Source organism: Crotalus tigris, unplaced genomic scaffold, assembly GCF_016545835.1.
Source record: "Crotalus tigris isolate CLP2741 ecotype Arizona unplaced genomic scaffold, ASM1654583v1 scf7180000018030.5226217, whole genome shotgun sequence".
In the NCBI taxonomy this organism is placed as follows: Eukaryota; Metazoa; Chordata; class Lepidosauria; order Squamata; family Viperidae; genus Crotalus; species Crotalus tigris.
The window spans coordinates 3,132,008-3,155,712 of NW_024096786.1; the positions used below are offsets into that span (position 1 = coordinate 3,132,008).

Here is a 23,705-nt window from a genome sequence, read left to right on the forward strand (position 1 = left end):
CTGTAGATCCTTAATAGCTTGGTAACAGAAGCAGCTTTACCACCTGGTGCAAAAATGCAAGGATGAGAAGGCTGCGATACTTGTGGACAGTTTGGAGTGTGGATTAAGCCCGTAGTATTTCCTGGACGAAGCGCACACGCCGAACCCCTTGCCTGTTCATTGCTCTTCCTATTCGCGGAAGCACCAGCAGCAGAGGCGCAGCGTCTCCTTCTAAGTTACCACGGGGAGAGGTGTGTGACTTTGCACAGTGCCCATCAAAGGCTTGGGGGGGGGGGACGGGAGGATGTGACAATTAAAACTGGGGCCATGCAAAAGGCGCGTTTCTTAACGCGGGCCGATCAAACTCTGTAGTATAATAGTAACCGAGCTACTAGAGAGAATCGCTCTCCTTTTGTTTTTCTCCAGCCGTCTTTTGCGCCATCCTTCCCACTGCAGCGCTACAGAGAGCATCCACGAGAGCCGGCTACGCCTTTCCCCCGCTTGGCTGATGTATCTCCGCGCAGAAAACGCAGCTCTCCCCTCCTCCCCAGCTGCTTTCCTTTCAAAATAAAAGCCTCCGAGCGAAATGCACTTTTTTGCGTAAGTTTCCTCCCTAGCGAAGAAGCTCCTCTGACGGGGAGCGAACGGCGGCACTCGCCTCCGCCCCTTTCACAAGTTTTATAACTCGCCGGGTTTCCGTGTCCTGTGACTCCAGTCAGGTGGTTCCCGCCTTCTTTTCCTCCGTGCCTGCAGACGGTCGGGACGTATATCTTCCCGCCAAAGAAGTGGGATTGGACAAAGAAAGCTCCCGGAGTCTGGAGGGAGGCACGTGAGGAAGCGCTCCCCTTCTTCCTTCCTTTGCTCCCGCCGGGCTAGGTTTTCGCACGAGCGTAGGTCGAGGACCGAGGAGCGTGGAGGCCGGCGAGTGGCCAAGCCGGAATGGCTGGAGTAGAGAGAGGCGGAGGCGGCTCCGGAGTACCTGAGAGTCGGGAACATCTCTTTAAGGTTTTAGTCATCGGGGAACTGGGTGTCGGCAAAACAAGTATCATCAAGCGCTACGTCCACCAGCTCTTCTCTCAGCACTACCGGGCTACCATCGGGGTGGATTTCGCTCTCAAAGTCCTCAATTGGGATAACAGGACTCTGGTCAGGTTGCAGCTCTGGGACATCGCAGGTGAGAGGGCACGAGAAGTTTGGGCTGGAAAATGGCCAATCCGGCCAGGCTGGATTTCCTCAGCTGGAGGGGGAAACCCCCTTGCTTTGCATGTTCTTAGGCGCATGAGCAAGTTGCAAGTGGCTTTCATAAGATAAAAGCAATGGGGCAGAGTGCAAACGAACTGAGGAAACTCAGGTGCCTACTCAACCTCTAAAATCCTTCTCTTTTCTCCTTTAGGCTTTATATAGCTCAAGAGGAGGTATGAGGATAAATGTGCTAGGTTGAATTGTACCATTCTGAGTTCCTGGGAGGAGTGGGGAGATCTTGTTGAGGATTCTGGGAGTATATTTGCTCCAACTTGGAAGAATCTATTTGTTTTGGATATACTTACTAGTAGCTTTGTCGTGTAGATTTGCACCGCATATGTGAGCCCAGGTGGTGCAGCAGTTAGAGTGCAGTACTGCAGGCCACTTTAGCTGACTGTGTTCAGCAGGTCAGCGGTTCAAATCTCACTGGCTCAAGGTTGATTCAGCCTTCCATCATTCCGGGGTAGGTAAAATGAGGACCCAGATTGTTGGGGGAAATGTAAATATATATATATATATATATATATATATATATATATATATATATATATATACATATACATATACATATACATATACATATACATATACATATACATACACATACATTGCTTACTGGTGTACACCGCTTAGAGAGTGCTTGCACTTAAAGTGGTATATAAGTCTCATAAATAAATAAATATGTACCCTGGAATACATAAGTATAAGAATACATGAATAAGTATCCACTTATTTTTGTTCTACGAAGAAGGGATATTCATTCAGGGAAAATACCAGAGGTTAATAAACCTCTACACAAATTTTAAAGATGGGCAACTATATAAGGTTTTTGTTACATTTCCAACTTTAAACAAGCCTCCTCTCCTCTGGCCAAGTGTTTTCTGAGCAGCTGCTTGATAGTAGCCTTTCAAAAGATTAAAACTTTTTTTCATGCTGATACTGAGAAAGCCTCACCTGTTTGATATTGACAGCTATGGCATGGGTTAGGGGAGCATTCATATTTTGGGGTTGCATTTATAATTTTCCAGATAGTCAGAAGAAGAACTCGAGAAGATTTCTCTGTGTGTTTTACTGGTGGTTACTTGAAAATAGTAAATATCTTTAAAGCAGTTGTGGGATTTATGACATTTGCTGTCCTGGTACTTTTTTTTCCCCCTTGGTTTTTTCATTGTTTAAAGCTCTGGAAGTGGTAAATGGCAGAAAACGTGGGTATGAAGTTTTATATTAGTCTGTTTTGTGTGATTTTATGGATAAGTCAAATTACTTTTCTCTTATATATTTATCAGATTCTGATAAAAAACAAAACCTTTAAACCATTTTTTACAGAGCAGCTAAATGCAAGACATACTCTAGACCAGTGGTTCTCAACCTTCCTAATGCCGCAACCCTTTAATACAGTTCCTCATGTTGTGGTGAACCCAACCCCCCATCCAGCTGGCCGGGGGGTATCAAAAACTTGACCAAAAAAAAAGAGGAAAAAATGGGAAAGTATAGGTAGTCCTTGACTTACAACAATTCACTTAGTGACTGTTAGAAGTTACAACAGCACTGAAAAAGTGAATTATGATCATTTTTCACATTTATGATTGTTGCAGCATCCCCAGGGTCATGTGATTTACATTCGGATGCTTGACAACTGATTCATACTTACGACATTCACGGTATCCCAGGGGCACGTGATCAATGGCCAGGGGGCGTGGCTAGCTGATCACTCAGGTTGCAGAGTGCCTGTGGGGAGGGGAATCTGTGGGTCTCTGGGATGGGATTGGGGTGGGTGCCTGCCTTCCCTCCCCTTATCCCTTCTTTTTTTCCTTTCCTTCACCTCCCTTAGTCTCTTCTTCCTTCCCTCCCTCTCCCATTTTGCCTTCCTTCCTTCTTTACTTCCTTTCCTTCACCTCCCTTAGTCTCTTCCTCCTTCCCTCCCTCTCTCCCATTGTCCATTCCTTCATTCTTTCCTTCCCCTCCCTTAGTCTCTTCCTCCTTTCCTCCCTCTCTCCCATTGTCCCTCCCTTCCTTCTTTCCTTCCTTTCCTTCCCTCCCTCTTAGTCTCTTCCTCCTTCCCTCCCTCCCTCTCCCCTTGTCCCTTCCTTCATTCCTTTCCTCTTTGTCCCTTCCTCCCTTCCCTCCCATTGTTCCTTCCCTCTCTCATTGTTACTTACTTCCCTCCCTCTTCGTCCCTTCCTTCCTTCCCCCCCCCCGTGCCCAGGAAGGGACAAGGAGAGGGGGATAGGCTGCCAGCGTGGCTGGGGGCTTTGCTGCCGGCAAACCTGCCTGTGCACAGGCAGAGACAGAGGAGAGCTCCGCCCAGCTCACTTGCTCACCTTCATCAGAAAACAAGCTGCTTGCTAAGTTAGCAGAAGCTCCAGGATCAGCGGCGGGCTACAGTTGATTCGCGCTTCTGCTAAATTAGCAAGCGGCTTGTTTTCTAGCAAAGCTCAAGCAAGTTTGCTGGGCAAGAGCTAAGGAGAGCAGCTACAGCTGCAGAAGCATTGATCAGCTGTAGAGGCTCGCCCCGATCCTGGGCAAGAGGGAAGGACAGAAGGGACAAGGGGAAAGAGGGAGGGAAGGAGGGACAAAGAGGAAGGCAAAGGAAAGGAAGGAAGGAAGGGACAATGGGAGAGGGAGGGAAGGAGGAAGAGACCAAGAAGGAGGGAAGGAAAGGAAGTTCCAGCCAGGAGAGGCTTGCCAGCCCGGCTGCCAAGGAACAGAAGAGCACAAAGCCAAGGAGAAGAAGGTGGCGGTTTCCTCCCAAAGGGGGCTCCTTTTCTCCACCCCTTCCCTGGGTTTGTGGGGAATTTCTCGTTACCAACGCTGACAGGTGCTGCTTTGAGCCCACCGCGAGCTTTCTCGCCCCCTTTGCTTCCCCCCGCTTTCGTGAGGATTGTGGCGCCCTTGGGAAGCTGATCGAAGCTTAGGAGAGGAGGAGGAGTCTCTTCCTCCTTCCCTCCCTCTCTCCCTGTCAAGCCCCGGCGGGCTCAACATGAATGGGCAGAGGAGGAGACAAGGACGGGCGGGGTGGTAAAGGAAACCAGCAGCCGTCGTCAGATCTCCCGGCTGACAAGCGCAAGTTCAGGGTCGCCAGCTGACGGGCGCAAGAGTTGGGTGCTGCAGCGGTCTTCCCTTCGCTGACCTGCGTGTACGAGAAGAAGTCAATCCAGTTGCTGCACAATGAGTCTCTGGGGAGGGCGGGGCCTTGCTCTGTGCCTGCACTCTTCATGCGCCCCCTGCAGGGCACATTTGGTAGAGTTCGTGCAGACTGCCGCCAAGCAGCATATTTTCCACAAACAAGTGAGGTGGAGTGGAGCGGGGGACGGAGAGAAGGTGGTTGACAAGCCCTGCCTAAGACCATCGGAAATACATGTTTTTCGATTGTCTTAGGCGACCCCTGTGAAAGGCTCATGCGACCCCCAAAAGGGTCGCGACTCACAGGTTGAGAATCGCTGCTCTAGACTCTAACCTTGCCTCTGAAACTGGATGTAACTAAATTGTTTGGGGCCTACATCTGAATGACATGAAGGGATTACAGCTAGATATTAGAGTTGGTAGTTTTTTTAGAATACTGTATTTTATAAAAGGCATGTGCTTTTGTGAACTATGGATCACTTCATATAAGTGGAGTGGCTAAACCAGTGTTTCTCAGTCTTGACAATTTTAAAATGTGAGGAATTGCAACTCCCAGAATTCCCCAGCCAGCATGCAACAAACATTTTGTAGCCTTTTACAATTCATTTTCTCAATTGAGGTTTAATTTTTGAAGTTTAAAAAATTATTTAATAAAACTATTAAGTAATGTATCCAAAAGGCAGGAAATAAACTTTTGAGAAATATAAAAATGGCACTATTTTCCATTTATTTATTTTTTTACATCTGTGAAAATCCTTGGTTAAAGATGTGTTTGGAAATTATGGTATTGCTCTGGAAAATTTGGTATTGTTTCCAAATTGTTTGCAAAATCATTTATCATATTTTGCAAGCAAATAGTGAGATATTGCTTCCCCATGATCTAGCTAGGCCCCTTCTACTCATAGCTCAGTTTCAAGGGAATTAGAATGCTAGCAGTTGCCACATAACAATATTTAAGAGTTTATCTATTGCTTTAATTCATGTGAATAACAAGTGTGTGTGTGTGTGTGTGTGTGTGTGTGTGTGTGTGTGTGTGTGTGTGTGTGTATATATATATATATATATATATATATATATATATATATATATATAGAAGGACTGTAGCTATAGCATAGGACTTACAAAGTGGCATTTTATTAGCAGTATTGAATGTTCTCATGAGCCAAATGTATGAGTTCTCCACAAATTGCAACTTTTTGTAAAAGGGTGTGACACTCTCAGTTGCAACATGTGACAGTCATTCTGCACAACTGCTCAGTCTTTTGTATTTGTATCTCAAATAAGTATTGCAATATATGGGTACAAAGAACAAATTTCAGCTACTACATCATCAAAAATGTCAATCTTTGAGGCATATAGAAGAGTATGGTTAAGTGTTGGAGAATGTCTAAGTTTTATTTAAAGCTGATTTCTAAAACATTAAAAAAATGATTGTTCAGTGAAAGAGACTAACTAAAACAACTAGTTCAGACTGTAATTCCCATTATAGGAGTCAAGTAACATTAGATTGTTAATTTAAATCCTCTTTAATCCATATCAGGCCAATACATTATTAAATCAATTCAAAAGAGCATAATAGCGTGTAAGCTGCCTAGGTTCAACAAGAATATACTAAATACAACTGAAAAGTACTAGAAAAATTTTTCATTTCATGTGTCTACATGTAATTACAGCCTGCTTTATTTACAGTCTTAAATTATAAATCTTTTGAACTTAAAATTCTGCACAAATAATGAGAAATCTTTTTACTGTAGTTAATAATTTTTTAGGACATCACAAAAGGCCATGTGAATTTGCTGAATTTTTCTTTAGGTAAGGTGTTAAAAATAGGATGAAACACTACAAGGGAAAAAAATATTTTAGCATGAAGTCTGCAGCCCAAAGGCCGTCTTAAAGTCAGTGCTCCAGGTAGTCATCATTTAATGATCATTCAACAGCCAAAATTATGAAGGTGCTGAACAAAGTAATTTCCAACCCATGCTCAAAGTTATGGCCATTGCAGCACCCCATAGTCATGTGATTGGAATCTGGGCATCTGACAACCCATTCACATTTGTGGCTGATTGCCAAGTGCCCTGTCATCATGTGATTGCCATTTGCAATCTTTCCTGTCAGCTTCCCCAGAAAGCCAATGGGGAAGCTGTCATGGAAGATTGCCAGCCAATGCAACAGCTGAGAGGACTTCCTCCCTCTAACTCAGTGGTTCTCAACCTGTGGGTCAGGACCCCATTTGGGGTCGAACGACCATTTCACGGGGGGTCACCAAACAAGGCTGTCAGCCATTTTCCCCCCCTTTTCTTTGGCCATGCCCCTGGTACCCGGTGATGTATAAGTGGTTGGGGGTCACCACAACACGGGGAACTGTATTATGGGGTCGCGGCATTAGAAAGGTTGAGAACCACTGCTCTAACTGAAAAGGTATGTCCCAAAATCCAAGCAAGATTTTCAGCCACAGAAGATTTGCAATCCACAGAGCAGAGAGGCAATGTGGTAAGGAAAGAGTAAGGTAAGAGTAAATAAGGTAAGGTAAGAGTACAGAGTGCCTCAAGGCATGGGAAGCCCAGGGCACACCTATGTGATGTCTCCCTGCTTAGGGACTGAAAATCCTGCTTGGATTTCAGCAAGGAGGATTTTCAGCTTCTGAGCGGAGTGGCAGCATAATAAAGTACAGCAAGTTGTGTGGGGGTGATAAAGACCCAGCACAGGGCAAATGCAGGCGTCTCTTTCTCAGGGGCTGAAAACCCTGCTTGGATTTTGGCAGAGAGGATTTTCAGCTCCTGAGAGACACTCGGGTATGGCCTGTGCTGGGGCTCCTCCAATCCCGAGGTAGCCACATTCCTTACTTGGGATTCCCACTTAATAATCCACCAGATTGTTTTACAAGCACAACTAGGAATGCTGAGTGTGGTTATTAAGGGAAATGGTCCCATGGCATCTTGCTTAATGACCCTTTTGCTCTGGTCTCAATTATAGTCATTAAGCAGGGACTACCTATAGTACTGTTAAAATGAGGTTACACCTAACCTTCAGAGGCAGAATGACTTCCTCTAGGATAGAAAATTACATTAGTTCTTCATTGACATGCTGGGATAATTGTATGGCAAAGAAAAGGACATGCCCACCTATTCATGAGGGATGCTTCCTATTTATAAATGTACAGTGGGAGTAGAGATTATGTGGTACATAGCACAACAATTTTTCCTGGAATATATAAGGATTTAAGAAATTAGTCAACGGCTAATAGATGCTTTGTTTCATACTGCTTTTTGTGGTTTACTCGCTTCTTACAGAGTAGCCAATCCACAGTAGGTTTAGTACAGGGGTCTTCAAACTTGGCTCTTTTATGACTTTATGACTTGTGGGCTTCAACTCCCAGAATTCCTCAGCTAGGCACGCTGGCTGAGGAATTCTGGAAGTTGAAGTCCACAAGTCATAAAAGGGCCAAGTTTGAAGACCTCTGGTTTAGTAGGTTTTATATTGAGTTTTCTCAAACGCCTTTCACTCTTTCAAACCTCACCAGTGGCATCTTTTCAAAACTTCAACACAACTAAATTATTAGCAGGTTGGGTACATCCAGGCAATCTGCCAATAAAGCTTACTAGCAATACTAGTCCTTTAGGAGACCTCTGCCTTCTGTCTAATTACCTCTTGCTGGTGGCCTTTGGCTGGGATGGACTATAAATCCATCCTAACTATTGGCCATGCTAAGTAAGCAGATTTATGTGGAAGGGGAAAAGACTAGGATTGGGAATTCCTTGTCTTCAAAGCAGGCAAATTGAGGAGAGAGCTTGTTCGATATGGCTACATTCCTGAAACATATTTTACTTGGTTACTTAATTAAATGATTTTCTGGATTTGCACAGCTGAGCCATAAATTAGCCTAACAGGCTGGATCACACAATATCTTGCCACAAAATGGAAAACAATTGCCCCAAAGCTTAATCAAAGTTAACACATATCAACCTAGTACCTGCTGCTGAAATTCATCTGCTAGATTTTATTCAGGTTGGTTAAGAGGTTGGGTATACACAGTGTATATGTATTCTGTCTTGTGGTCTCAAAAAGTAAGCTTTATTGCACTACTCTTGCTAGCCAACTTGAGTGCTTATATAAGCAGAAATGAAAGGTGTCAGTTTACTTTAGTAAGTATATTACTGTTCAATATAGGTCAAACTCTCTTAATTGAAATACTTGTATATTGTTCCAAGGTGGGGAAAGAACACATTTTCACTGTAACACGTGAGTGTGTCAGTGTGTGTAGTATGTAGAATAAGCCATAGTGGCTAAGGTTGGTACAGTGTTAGGCCAGTTTTATAAACCATAAGCCTTGGTTTGTATATAGAACAAGGCAAAGACAAGGAAACCATATTATATCTATGGAGATCTTCAGTTTCCCAAAGATTGTCCCAAAGATGCTTTTCCAAAAGGCAATTGGACTTTCTTGGGTTTTGGTTTTTTTTAAAAAAAGCGTTTCGCTTCTCATTCAAGTTAAACTGAAGAAACTTCTTGGATGAGAAACAAAATGATTTTAAAAAAGCAAAACCCAAGAAAGTCTAGTTGCCTTTGTAAAAACACCTTTGGGAAAACTATATTATGGTTTGTATAATGTACAGATTCTGCCAGATTCTGGCTTTATTTTTAGATGATTGTGGAAAGCACTGCCAAACAATGCTAATGTGATCAAACCCAGTATCTTCCATTTTAAAGCTGCTAGAGAAAAAATGTTGGTATAACATTTAAATAGAAAGAGGAAAGAGGAAAGTCATATTTGCAAAAAAAAAAAAAAAATGTTTAAATAAACTCCTAGATCAGTGTTTCTCAACCTTGACAATTTTAAAGCATGTGGACTTCAACTCCCAGAATTCCACAGCCAGCAATGCTGGCTGTGGAATTCTGGGAGTTGAAGTCCACATGCCTTAAAATTGTCAAGGTTGAGAAACACAGTCCCAGATAGAAGTTAAAGATGAGGGCAGTAGAGAGATCCCTACCTTTATAGAAAAATGTCAGCCTTCCCCAACCTAGTGTTTTCTAAATCTGTTAGATTTCTAATTCTCGTAATCCCCAGCCAGTAAACTCAGTGACCATCCTAACTGGGGATTATAGAGTTTGAAAGATACTGTTTGGAGAAGATTGATTTCACACTGCAGTTCCAAGAATACAACTACCCCATCAAATGGAAAAGTACTGAAATTAAGGACATACACTAATTCTTATGCAAATAGGGTCTTTTTTTTTCCTTTTCCTCTGTTAACAAAGACCTACATTTTCCCCATTTTACTATTTTTAATAGATATAACCAGTCTCTTGCCTCCCAAATTTACAGTGGATTGAAAATTAGTACATCTTGGTTTGTTGAAAAAATTATTTGGGAAGGAGATTGATAGTGGTGTTCAACATCACCTTTTAATCAATCTCTTGCTAAAGAACTTCAGCTTTTTTCCCCTGCTTCACCCAGAAAGATTCAGTGAATGTCTTTCTAGAGTGGAATCATGGTTCAGATCATGTTGGGCTCTATGCACCTGGAGCTTTGATACGACTTGAGAGTCAGCTGTTGAGAGAAGCTATTTCTGGAGGTGTGCCAGTGCACAATTATGTCTAAAGCAACTTTTTTGATCTTGATCCAAATAATTTGCCTGCTTAACTTACATTAATGAATTCCACAAAAGCAGATTGTATTTGAGCTGCTATCCCAATGGGGGCTGAGTACTATTGAAGGCCTCAGTAATAATACATGGCTAAGAAGTACTTGATGCATTAAGGAGTTCCTGCGACTTGTTGCTTTAGTTTTATGTTGTGGAAGGACACGGTAAAATACGGAAGTGACTGCTCGTTCCATTATCACATGAGGAGAAACCCTTATGAATGGAAATCCTCTAGTCTTAATTTTAGCACATTTTCAGATTGCTTCTAAGGAAACAAGACTTTTAATAAAAAAACCCTTTATCTTTATAAATGTACTACAAATTTGAGTCCTTTAAAATAAAGAAAAAATTTTCAATGCATGAGAGGAATTTTCAAAAGTGAATTATATATGTGGAAAAATGAACTATAGAAACTATAAATAAATAATAAAAGCCTGTAATAAATCTTTATCCTGTGGAAGGGCTTTTCTGTATGCAGTGTATGTGATTTAAAAGTAAGTTTGAACCTTTAACAGAACAGATAGGGAGACTAGTCTCCCAAGTTGTGTTGTTTTATAACAGCCTTGTCCATCTTGACTTCTAAAGTTTATCTTAACTCGTGACTGCAGGAATTTTAATGCAGTACATCTGGCAACAAATTCTGTTCTACAAAAATCCTGCCTTTTTTTTTTTTTACCATCATACAATCAGCTTTGCAAATGCATCAGTGTACGTTACTAGCTGTTCAGTAGAATTTTTCTGCTTCTTCCGCTTCAGATGATTATACATTTGGTGGTTACTGAAAAATTGAAGCCATAGAAATGAGTTCTTGATATGCAGTGTTTTTATCTGTTCATTTGTCATTATTTTCTCAGTTGTACGACAAAGCATGTTTCTTGTTTTCAGGTCTGTAAAGAAATTGTGAGATTTGATGATCATATATACAATAAGGAAAAAGAATATAATCAATAGTGCAATGTAAAAAAAACAGACTCACACAAAATAAAATAACTTAATATAAAGTCTGAGCACTCTCTACAATGGAACTCAAAGCCTGGGCAAATAGAAAGATCACTTGGATCTCAAAATAAGATTTCTCACACAAATATTCAGCAATAATAACAAATATAGGCTTGAGCTAAAAGCCAGTTGGTGTTGTGGTTAAGGAACCAGATTAGAAACTGAGACATTGTGAGTTCTAGTTCCTCCTTAGACACAAAGCCAGCTGGGCCAGTCACTCTGGAAGGAGTCAGTGAAAACCACTTCTGAAATTTTCTTAAGAAAACTGCACTGTCCAGGCATTCATTCAGAGTTAACACTGACTGGAAGGCACACAAACACAGGCTTGAAGACACTAGGTGCAATCCCCCACTTGGTTATAATGGCTGTCTGGTCATTTAAGCTATTGCTGTAAGAGACGTGAATATAAAATGGAATGGAAGGAATTGTGTACATTACTGTTAACTTTTTGGGAGAAAATAAGCACAATATCAACAAAAGGCTACTTCTTTCCTCAATTGCTGTTCTTTCTTTTTTAGAAAATAATTCAGTTCTTGGAAAGGAATTAAACAGCAAAAGCCAATACCTGAGAAGCTGCAATCCCAAAATTTAAAAATAATGCTTTTGAATTACACTGGTGATACAATATAAATATAAATATTTTGAAGACTAGGATGTGGCATATAGAATTTCTTCATTGTTTTGATTCACTTCTAAACATTTTTGAAGGCAAATGTGTCGTGAGTATGCAAATGCAAATCTGCAAGATTTATTAAAACCATTTTTAGCATTATGCAGCTGCTGCAAGTATAAACCAGAATTCCAGAGAATCCTAGGATAATTTACAAGCAAACATAGTTAAATCTAGGAATTATAATAATGGCGCTGTGTGTTTTCTAAAAACTATTCTGATAACTCAATGCCTTGAAATTTTACATGTTGCACTGATACAGAGGCATCTCAAAATATGGTTTTTCCTCATAATTGTGCAATTTCCTGATGGACTGAATGCAGAAGTTTGTGTAAACTGCTTTGGCAAACAATTGAGTTTGCCAAATTTTCTGATGCAGAAAATTAGGGTTTTTTGTTTTACCCGTTTTGTTTCCTGTTACAGACAGGCATTCAAATAGCTTTCGGAATGGGGTAAAAAGTTGTTCAATCTCTTTAAAGGAACTAGGAGGAAGCACACACTAGAGGTTACAACTGCCTCTGGTATAAATTGGGTCATTCCTCTAACCGTTCTAGCTGTTCTTTGCCTGTTGCTTAAGAACTTTAATGTCTCTTTACATTTCATTAAGCAAAAAGAAAAAGTGCTGTGGCAGACCTGTCACTTTGAGACTTACATTTTTAAACCTATCACACCAGATATTTTATGGAAATCCTACTTTATGATGAAATAGAATAACGAGAGTACTTTTTCACCATGGGTTGTAAAATCTCCACATTATTATGTAGAGATGTTAACTTCAGTTTGCAGTCTTTACCAAGGTAAATTTTGAAAAAGCAGATAGAGAAAAGGAATATAATGGGAAGAAATGACATTAGAATCGCCTAGACTTTGTAAATGTAGAGTTGTAACTATGCTTTTAGGAATTAGCTATTAAGAGTTCTGCAAATCATTTGAAAAATATGCTTTTGAACAGACAAGAAATGTGTACAAAGCATTCCTTTTGGAATTGTTAAAGCTGGCCTGTTCTTTTCCAGGCTTACAAAACTACTATTTTCAGACTTGTTCAGCTGGAGCAAGTGATAAAGAAATACTACTATTTCATTAATTAGGTTCAAAAAAACAAAATGAAAGTTCATTTTCAGTGTTTCAGGAGCATGCTTGTGTGTTTTTAAAGATCATGTATACTTACTGCTATTGATGCTGCAAACATAAATCCTGTGTATGTAGAAAGGAGATGTGAAGCCACACAAAATTTGATATTGATACCAGTGCATAGATGTGCAAGAGGCAAAATTAACAGTGTTCATATATCAGTGGTAATATATGTATAGAGCAGGGGTAGGCAACCTTGGCTCTTTTATGACTCGTGGACTTCAACTCCCAGAATTCCTGAGCCAGCCATGCTGAGGGGAAAGGGAGAGTTTCCAAGCTGAGCCATGTTGGCTCAGGAATTTTGGGAGTTGAAGTCCACGAGTCATAAAAGAGCCAAGGTTGCCTATCCCTGGTATAGAGCAAAGAAACTGTTCGAAGGTTGAGCGTATATGCTTCAGGACTTTTCAGCCATCTGTGTTCATGCATAGAAGATACTGCCACAGGGATAGCTGGTGAAACTAGCTATTAAATTATTTACACAAGCTAGGGCCTCATGCCAAAAATTTAGAATTGGTCGTATTTTCAGGAAAGGCAAGTAAGTATGTGAGTAAGTATCTATTATGAGGGTCATTAAATAAATTCATACAACATATGTACTATAGTTTATAAACTTTCATTAAGCCATCCAGTTGTATGTACTGACTGATTGCTATAGCGTCACTTAGCTTTTTTTAAAAAAAAATCTTTTAAGATTCTTATGTCATCTGGTGGCAATTTAATCATTCAATAGAGGATTAAGCTGTGGGTTCTTTGGGGTTTGTTTCTGTAATTAATTTTTTTCAACAGGACAAAGAGCATGTTCCAGTATTTATTCAGGAAGGAATAAGTTGGCAGAAACTACTTATATCTGTACTTCACCTTGACTGAATTAGGGTTAAGACAGAGGTCCCCAACCTTTTGGGCACCAGGGACCGGTTCTGTGGAGAGCGGTTTTTCCGCAGACTGGAGGGAGCATGGTTTTGTATGCTGCCTGCATCTCACAGATGGGGCTTTGCTAGTTTGTGCCAATCAGTTGCTGGCATGCCGCGGCTCGGTACCAGTCCACGGACCTGTGGTTGGGGACCGCTGGGTTAAGAGTTAGTTGCTTGGAGGCTATTTACAAATCTAGATTTGCCTTTTGCCTAAATAGTCTCTTAATTATAGTCCATGAGTGCTTTCTCAGCCTTGCATAGGTTTCTACTGTGGTTGTTTAGGCATTGAAATATTGAAAATTCACTGAGTTTGCTTCACAGTTGCTGGACCTATATATTATAGTATTGCAATGCTCGGTAAAACAGACAAATAGGGAGAAGGTTGTCTGTTAAAAATCAAATGTCCATTAAATGACAAATGGCTTTTTTCAGCTCCCCAAAACATTCATTTGTGGAAAAATATACTTAATTGATCATAATAATTATAATAATTCCCCAAAACTACAAAGATTGATAGTGTTGACCCAGAATATATTACATCTAAGTCAGGGAAAGACCTGGGTTTTCGTTCTCCTAGTTCAATGGATTTTAAAGAAAAAGAGAGAATATAGAATAGTAAAGACCTGTTTTTGAGGGAAACAGTGTCCAGACTTATTCGTCAAATAATGGATTTTATCTGTTGTTTGGGGAAGATACCATTGATTTCTAAAATGTGGACAAGTATCAGACAAGTATCTGATCTTCAGCACTTCAGCATATTTATTCATTTCTCTGGTCATTTACTGCGTTCAGCCATTTTAGTTAATATCTGGCTGTTAACTCAAGCACTCCAATTCTTTTTTATGAACTATTGCATGAAGATCATGACTACATAATTAAAAGTATATGTAACTATGAATTTTCTGTCATGAATGATTATATTTGTCTGAATTTATGCACAACTGATTTTTCCATAAACAGTTACGTTATTGTTAAGTTGAAGGCAGATTTTAAATGGAACCAATTTTAGGCCTGTCAAAGGGCTTTCTAAATTCCACTTAGTTCTCAAATGTCAGGCATGAAAAACCAGATTCACACATGAAAGTTCTATTTCATTGGTTTATTACTACAGTCTATGCACAGGCATCTGCTCAGACTGCTAGCATCTGGACAGAACTAGATAAGCATTAATTGCATTGAAAGGGGGCTGGACTTTGTTCTTTTGTGGCTATGTAACAATTCTAAACTGATGTCTTATTTAACTTCTGCTCCTGGCTCTGGCAATGTCTCCTATAAAAATTGATTTCTTTTCACCCGTAGATCTCTAGGACTGCTGGTTCCTTGAGTATATCGATGTTTTTTCTGTGTATTTCTCTACCTTTGCATAACTGTGTACATCGTATGTCTAGGACTACGTACTCAGGTTTAGACAGAATAAATTATATTCTATTCCTTTCTCAGTCCTTAAATGTGAATAAAATCTCATATTTTGAACTGATAAACATTAAATATTTTACCTACTATTCACTCTTAATTTATAGTGTTTATATTTAACCTTTGTTTTGCCGTACTTCACTATAGTTATTTAGGAAAACTCCGATTAAGTATCTTCCACTTCTCCCAACTATTTTGATTATTACAATTTATTTCCAATGTTCTGCCCAATTTCAAGTATTCCCCCTCAGCCTCTTTAAGGGAGCAATATTTAATACTGTATTTTATAATACTTGCCCACTTATCTTTCAGGTCAAGAACGCTTTGGAAATATGACCAGAGTATACTATAAAGAAGCTGTGGGAGCTTTTGTAGTTTTCGATGTCACCAGAGGATCAACATTTGAGGCAGTTTCCAAGTGGAAACATGACTTGGACAGTAAAGTAATGCTCCCCAATGGCAGCCCAATCCCAACCATTCTACTTGCCAATAAATGTGACCAGAAGAAAGATAGTAGTCAAAATCCTTCTCCTTCTCAGATGAATCAGTTCTGCAAAGAGGGAGGCTTTGCTGGATGGTTTGAAACTTCTGCTAAGGTAAGGCTATTCTTAAAAGAAGGACTTCTCTGTGTTCAGAACTGGACTGCTGACCTAACCCAGCCTTGCAGTTTGCTCCTGCTAATTCAGAATTCCACTACTTGTTGCTTTCTGGATTTCTAGGTATTATTAGTTCCATTGATCTCAAAGCAGCAAGAGGGGCTTTAATGAAGGATATTAAAATGGTTAGGGCAAATGGATCAGTAGGCAGAGATAAGTAATTGGATATTGCCAGGATCTTTCCTCTATTTTCCAGAAAAAGGATGAAAAAAGACCTAAAATCTCACACAGCTACATTGTTTTTGAATGGTGTCAGCCCTTCCCCCATTCTTTTCAAAAATCTACATTTTCTGATAATATAAAAGCCCCAATGTTTGCAAAGTTATATTGCCCTGCACATATATTGTAATTCTATTTTTTCAGTCTTGATTCAGTATGTAAACTTAAAAGTGATAATCTTGTAGAAATCTATGTTTTCCATCTTCTACCTTTTATAACTAGATAGCTAAACATGAAATAAGAATAAATTCTCCATAAGATCTATAACTACACTGAAAATAAATAATTAAGAGCTTGATAACCATGATATGCTCCCTGTTTCTTTTCTTCAAGTTTGTCAGAGTGGTTGGATCAAAGTGGTTTTAAAATGTTGCCAACATCAAATGATTGCCTATATTTATTTAATGATGCTTGGCATGCATACAAAGAAAATTCTTGCCAGCTGTTGAACATAGCAGGATAATCCCTTTGAGTCATATTTTAACTTTACATTCATTCATTTATTTCTTTTATGATGCACATAAATGACCATTGTGATTGAGGTATTTAATAAACCATGTATATTATGAGTCTATATATTGACTGAATATGACCATAAACTCTATAGTTTTTCAATTGAAGAGAACTTATGTAATCTGCTCTGGAATGACTATATATTTACTTCATCTAGCCCAGCGGTCTCCAACTTTATGTGGTCTTCAACTCCCAGAATTCTATAGCAGCTATACTGGCTGGGGCACAAGTCTTAAAGTTGCCAAAGTTGGACAACCCTGATTTAGCCACAGCTTGCTAACAAACTAGACGAGTTTGCTTGAAATCTCATGTTGCTTTCTTAATTGAAAACAATGCATTCAGATTTGGACTTATTAATACATTGTGCATTCAGATCTAAATAGGCAATTTTATTCTGCCCCAGTTTCTTACATATAGTTATATAGAGCAGGATGAATGTCTTGGCCTTTTACCATGGTGAATCAAGAAAGAGATAGCCCAGCAGCTTTCAATTCTTTCTCTCAGTTCAAAGGGGTCACAAATAGACCAACTTAATGGATCCCACTATCATGTTTGAACATACACATTATTTAATGCCATTTGGCAGGGCTCATGCAGTGAAGAAAATGTAATAAAGATGCTTCCGAATAGATAGTATATGTTGAAAACATAAATTCAGTTTTCTCCCACTGTAATTTGTGGCACTCCTACAAAAATCAGCTATAATGTAAAATAAGACAGGTTCTAAGGACAGCAACATATTTTATTAATAAATTACTTCCAATCATCTCTCTAAAACAGACATGTCAAACTTGCAACGTATCGGGACAATGTGCCGGCAATGGGGTGGGTGCGGCTTCCAAATGACGCATCCAGCCTGCGGGCCGGCAGTTTGACATCCCTGTTCTAAAAGGAGAGATGTAGATATCATATTTATACTGAAGCATTTTGGACCACCTTGATCCTTGTGTGCAGTAAAGCATTAACTTGTCTCTTGGTCTCCTTAGGATAACATCAACATTGATGAAGCTGCTCGGTTTTTGGTGGAAAACATCCTTGCCAATCTGAAAGCCTTCCCAAATGAAGAGAATGACGTTGATAAATTGAAACTGGACCTGGATCCCCTAAAAGCAGAAAGTAAATCCCAGTGTTGCTAGACATATGTCTTGCATCAATACATCATGAAAGCAGGATGTTTGTCTTCCTCATGTTGGACAGCTGCTGTGGTGCTTAATCACACAACTATCTTGTGGGGTATTAAGTTCTTCACAATCCAAGGTGTTTACATTTTTTAAAAACTCAAATAAGACTTAAGAGTTTCACGTATACTATGTTCTTATTGGTAAGCTATTTAGTATAGTCACAAGCTGACATCCCTCTAAAAACAGGTAGGATCTAGATGAAAGACTTGGCTTCAATTGCTGATTAACATGTTGTAATTGCAGAACTAGAGTAGGAAAGGCAGTTCAGTTGAAATTACTCATTTTGATAAGGACTATACATTTCCTTATTTTTAAAAAATATAGGTCAAATTTCTTTACCTCCTTGCTCTAATATTGCCTGTCTTCTGTTTAACACTAGGACTCTGAAACAAAAAGATTCCCGAGCCATAAAATGCTTGGGAGCCATAACTGATTCTGAGGCAGGACTGAGCAGGGATTCCTCATTTATAATGTGCCTTAAAGTATATAAGAATCTAATGCTTGGAATATAAGGGTAGTTGGCTAGTGTGAAGGTACTAAGAATATATTTGTGCAATCCATCAAATGAGTACAACTCATTTCTGACTGTTTTGGATGAGACATTCTCTGTTATATTTTCACAGGTTAACTAAAATATGAAAAATAAGTTATACCTTACTGTACAAGGACAGTTTTTTTCTCCAAAAAAAGATTTCATGCTATCTGGGCTTTTATGAAACCATTCTTTAACAGAAAACTATCTTTTAAATCAGAGGTGATTTAATTTACAAATAGTCATTTTAAACGCAGGCTATTTTTTTATAGATGTAATATTTCGCCAATGAATTATTTAACACAGGGAATTAAGAATTGATAAGGGGGCATACTTTCAGGCACAAGAATAATTTGCAAATGTACAATATACACCTGAGTCCTAAAAATATTCATTGTTATTTGTGGTATCTATGAATGTTTGGAGAAAAGACTACAAAGAAATACTTTCACCAATTGCAAATAATATTTAAATCTGTGGGTTCAACTCTGTTTTCTGTATATTATACTGATCATATGTAACCTGTCACCTGCTTCAAACTGTAAAGAACTTTGGATTACAGTAACACTCTTCAGATTTAGACTGGGTCATATATGTATTTTTGTGTATCTGATGCTATATTTAATATTAATGCAAGCTATATAATAAAAATACTTGGATTTTTATATGATAGTGTCAGGTACATTGTCACTTGTACAAATAGAAGAATACAAAGAACGTGTCTCAGGTTGAAAATCTTATATTCTAGGCCTGTGCTAGCTTTGTGGAAATTTATATAAAGTCAGCTATGTTTTAAATCTTGGTTTGTCAAAATGTTCTATGTTCCTATAGTTTTCTACTTAAATGCTGAATGTTCTTCAATATATTAAGTTCAAATTCCAAAATGAACAAATCATTTTAAGCAAAAAAAAAAAATCAATGTGCTTTATGAAGAAAAATAAATAGACCATAAAATTACAAAAAGTTCTAAAAGTACAACTGATTTGGAAAGTACATGTTTATTCATCTCAATCCTTGTTCTTGAAACACAAATACAGAATGATTTTCAACAGGCTTTCTAGAAGTTACTTTTAAGTATAACCCTCAGGACAAAAAACACCTACACTTGCATGGATTCATGCTGAATATGAGATTTATAGTGCTTGCTAACTTAAGATAATAAAGTTTTGTGTCCCTCACTTTAGATTAGGTGTGTCAAACTGCCGGCTCGGGCTGGATGGGTCGTGCCGAAACCGCACCCACCCCATTGTCAGCAATGGAAAAAAAAGTCACGATACGTCGCAACACGTCACGTGACGTTGCGAGTTTGACACCCCTGCTTTAGATCATCTTCAGTGAGAAAATATTATACTTTTTCCTAATATGGAAATCAGTTGCTTTGCTTGAATAATATCACATTTTTAAAACCAGATTATTTTTCAATTATAATTTCATATTTCCCTTCTTCAAACTCTAGCAACATGTTTGCCTTACCTTATGTATCTGAATTATTGACAAAGCATATTCTGAGAACTGTAGAATTATTGAAGTGCTGAACAATTTAGTTTTGTATTATAAAGTTTAATAGGTTTGTGATTGAAGAAATAAATATATTAAGAATTTTAGAAGGAGAGAGAATGCTTTTCCCCCACATTCAGATGACTGGGATCATTTCCCCATTTTATATCATCTGGTTCTGAACATTTTAATACTTTTATACAAAACAAATGCAGTTGGCAGCAATTACATTATTAAACAATGAACACGTCATTTATATGTTTATATTACAAAATGTAATATATTCATTTGAAAAGCACCAAATCGGGAGCCCATTAAATGGCTGGTATGAGTGTATGTTGTTGCTTGGGGGGGTTATTTTTTATTTTTATTATTTTTATTACTTTTACATTGTTTTTATTTCCTGTAAGCCGCCTTGAGTTGCCGTGAGTAGGCAGCAATATAAATTTTCCTAAATGGATAAATAAATGTTCTCAATAAGAAAACCATGCTGTTTCTAGACAAGCATGATAAAGATTGCCGTAATGGCCTATGCTAATAGACAAAACTCTTAATGTGAAAAATAGTTGCAAAGTTTAGCATAAACTTAAAAGCCGGAGATCTTAACATTTCTACATTCTGTGCAATTTCTTATAACTAACAGAATAAGATAAGTAGTAGAGCTTTCCAGAGAGATAGCTGTTAGTCTGTGCCAACAAAATGACAAATACTTGTGACACTTTAGGGAATAGCATAAAAATTTACTTTTTATACTTTTTATAAAAAAAAGCTTCTATAGCTTTTCCAAAATATTATAAAAATTACTTTAAAGCTTTGTGCATCCGATGGATGTATACTGTAGTCCATAGAAATTTGAGCCGTAACAAATGTGTTAATCTACCGTAATATGCCAAAAGACTCATTATTTATACTAGTTCAAGTTATCAACAGCTACATTCCTTTTTAGGGGTATTGTAAATCCTCATTTAGTGTATTTCAAGCTGTAAATCATATTTCCTGTCCTAGGTGAGGAACTGAAAAGAGAATAAAAAATACAGATCCTAACTGTTGAAGATACATTTATTGTTAGAAGCAAATAATTTGTGAAAACCTGAAATTATTCCTCTGCAAATTTGACTATTGTATGGTGGTATGTCACTTTAAACCAGTCTTCTTCCATCTGTTCCCTTACAGATATATTTTATTATCAGATCTTGAGAACAAGAGTACACATGATAGGCATCTGGTTTGCAGAAACGGATGAGTTCAGTGAAACATTTTTGTATTCAAGATCTTATCTATAGAATCATGGCACGCTAACATTTAAAAAAAGATGCCCCAGTGTTCTTTATTACTATCTTAGTATTTATAAAATAGAGGCATATATCAGATTGTTAAAAAGGGTACTAATACTTCATTTACATAAAACACTCCTAGAAAAGTGAGAAAATAATCCAACAACAAAGTCTAGTTCAAATCTACATAATCTTATGACACTGGTTTGAAAGCAATGATTAAACTTGGAGGAATTAACTCCTAAGCAACATTCTTAAAATAACCCTGCAAAAGCTAGTTAAGATGTAAGCAATGCATAGCAACAACAAACATCTACACCAGTTTACTCAGAAGTAAGGCCCACGGAGCTCAGTTTGAGTTACAAATGTTTGTATAGATTGTACCAAAGTTATACTTGGAGATGCTCAAAAATTTATATGACTTATAAGTGCCTTGCTATTAAAAAGATTTCTTCTCTAAATTACATAGTGTGAATAGAAAACAAATATACAAATGGGAATAGTTGAATTTTCTACCCTAGCTAGTATTTCACATACTATGGACGTAATCCTAAATTTAATGTTGATGTGAATCTGACTCTTGGTGATTCTATGGGCCAGGCCTTTCCATGTCTCCTAAATTTAATAGGATGCTGCAACCTTCTTATACATTTATGTTTCAATAAAGACATATCTTTTTAGAGTAAATTAACTTCATTAGTAAACAGGGTTATTTCAGGGAACACTCACCAAAGGTTACACATTCTATGCTGCTTTTGGCATTTGCTTCAGGTTAAAGGGATAGGATCCTATAGAAAAGTAGAAGAGATTTCCAGATCAGCTCCTGCAGGAATGCACAACACCTGTCAATTCAAGGATCATGCCAAATTTTGTGCAATACATAAGAGTGCACTGAAAGTGAGTGGAACAATGATTTTGAGAGAAATAATGGTTACCTTAAACCAGTGGTTCTCAACCTGTGGGTCGGGACCCCATTTGGGATCAAATGACCATTTCACGGGGTTCGCCAAACAATGCAGTCCGCCATTTTTTTTTCCTTTTCCTTAGCTGTGCTACTCCCTTTTATTCTATTGGCTTTTGAAAGCCAATAGAATAGACTCTCTTGAATAGAGTCTAATTCTATTGGCTTTCAAAAGCCAATAGGAATTGTCCAGGCTGTCTCTGCCCTGCTGAGCCCACCAAAAGTCCCAATCTGCAAACGGTGCTGCACCAGTTGAGTAGTCCTCGACTTACGACCGGTTGAGTAGTCCTCGACTTATGACCGGTTGGGGGTCGCGGCATTATAAAGGTTGAGAACCACTGCCTTAAACCCATGTATTTGTCTCTTAAAAACATTTTTAAAAAAGAGTTAAAGATGTTTTTTACACCATGAGCTTACGAATAAACTCAAGTTCAGCTCTGCTGAGTACAAGATCTTAAATACCAATATAGGGTTCTCAAGAGTTGATGGTCCAGAACTTTGTGCAGAGTTCCTCCTCCTCCTCCTCCATTTATTCTCAAGGTTAGTCTCTTTCACTTTATCATTTCATCAAATATCATTGTTTATATTTCCCATTTATATACTGTTAACTCCTGATATTTTTGTGATGTTATTTTTTACTTTATTCCAAATACCGGTAGCTTCTGTATTGTCTCCCTTAAGACTACTTTCCATTCAATCTGTTGGGAGCTTATTTTCTATTTTTTCCCCCACAGGGCTCTTACTTTCTCCACTGATTCTATTTTATTCATTTTTCACTTTTTTTCCTTTTATTCCATGTCCTTTCTCCCCCAAGATCCACATTTGACACCATTAAATAATGGTGTGACTCCATTCAAAAGCTGTCATCACTGTATACTTCACTAACTCAATCTTCCAATATAAAATGGCAAAACAATCATGGTTTTCAATTGTATTAATTTCTTTCATATATACACAGGGACAAAGTTAACATATTTGAAATACAAATCTTTACTAAGGAAATTTTCAATAATTACCATATTCATGACAATATATGATATATTCTCTATATACATATCTTTGTGATTCTTCATTTCTTATAGCAATCATTTTCTACGATACATTTTTCTCATCCCCACCTATTTTTAACTTCTTTATTGCACAAAGTATTTCCTATTAGCATACATCCACACACTTCTGTGGCACTCTTAATTTATTTCACTCTGTTCCAAATAGCTTCCACGTTTCACAGTAAACTTTCATGACATCCAATTTTGTTCTATTTGTGAGAAACTATGTTTCTATCATTCTCTCCCTGCAGTTGTTCCCATCTCATATTCTTCAATTATCAGTTCCTTGGAACTTAAAATGAAACTATCACCGATCTCTGAATTCCTACATTTATATACATCTATAATCACCAATTCATACTTTCTGATATACATTTTAGCCCTTTCATTTATAGTGGAACTTACATTTTTACTTCCCTAGTGTGTCACAATTGCTTCTGAAGCACTGTGATATTATTCCATCTTTTGTTACTACTGGGTTTCTACTTCGCTTGAGCAACGCCCTCTGCTTCGGGTCCAGTCGAGTTCTACTTTTGCTAACTTTGTAGACATGCCCAGATTCTTTTCATTTCTTTTCGGCACTGGCATTCACACCACAATTGCATTGCCAATGCCTTCTTCTGTGAAGTTTTTCGGCTCCTTGGAACAAAGAGCTGCAGAGAGCGAGCGAGCGAGCGAGAGAGAGAAAAAATCTATTGTGTAGGTCTTCCTAC

General features: G+C 38.4%; 1 protein-coding gene and 1 long non-coding RNA gene across 2 annotated transcripts; one reads left to right on the forward strand and one right to left on the reverse strand.

Annotated features, from left to right (window-relative positions):
* Positions 1-569: 569 nt before the first annotated feature.
* Positions 570-19,008, forward strand: RAB32 (RAB32, member RAS oncogene family). Its single transcript, XM_039346868.1, has 3 exons — positions 570-1,153; positions 15,423-15,706; positions 17,485-19,008. Exons 1-3 carry the CDS (start codon positions 919-921, stop codon positions 17,632-17,634), a joined length of 669 nt encoding a protein of 222 aa, XP_039202802.1. The 5' UTR covers positions 570-918; the 3' UTR covers positions 17,635-19,008.
* Positions 9,571-23,699, reverse strand: LOC120309536. Its single transcript, XR_005557110.1, has 3 exons — positions 23,398-23,699; positions 21,712-21,805; positions 9,571-10,873 (listed from the first exon to the last, which is right to left on the reverse strand). It is a non-coding gene; the product is annotated as an uncharacterized LOC120309536 (long non-coding RNA).
* Between the last annotated feature and the right edge of the window lie 6 nt (positions 23,700-23,705).

Coding starts and splice junctions, on each gene's coding strand:
- RAB32 (XM_039346868.1), top strand. CDS start 919: ATGGCTGGAGTAGAGAGAGGCGGAGGCGGCTCCGGAGTACCTGAGAGT. Junction 1,154..15,422: donor GCAGCTCTGGGACATCGCAG/GTGAGAGGGCAC, acceptor CTTATCTTTCAG/GTCAAGAACGCTTTGGAAAT. Junction 15,707..17,484: donor GGTTTGAAACTTCTGCTAAG/GTAAGGCTATTC, acceptor TGGTCTCCTTAG/GATAACATCAACATTGATGA.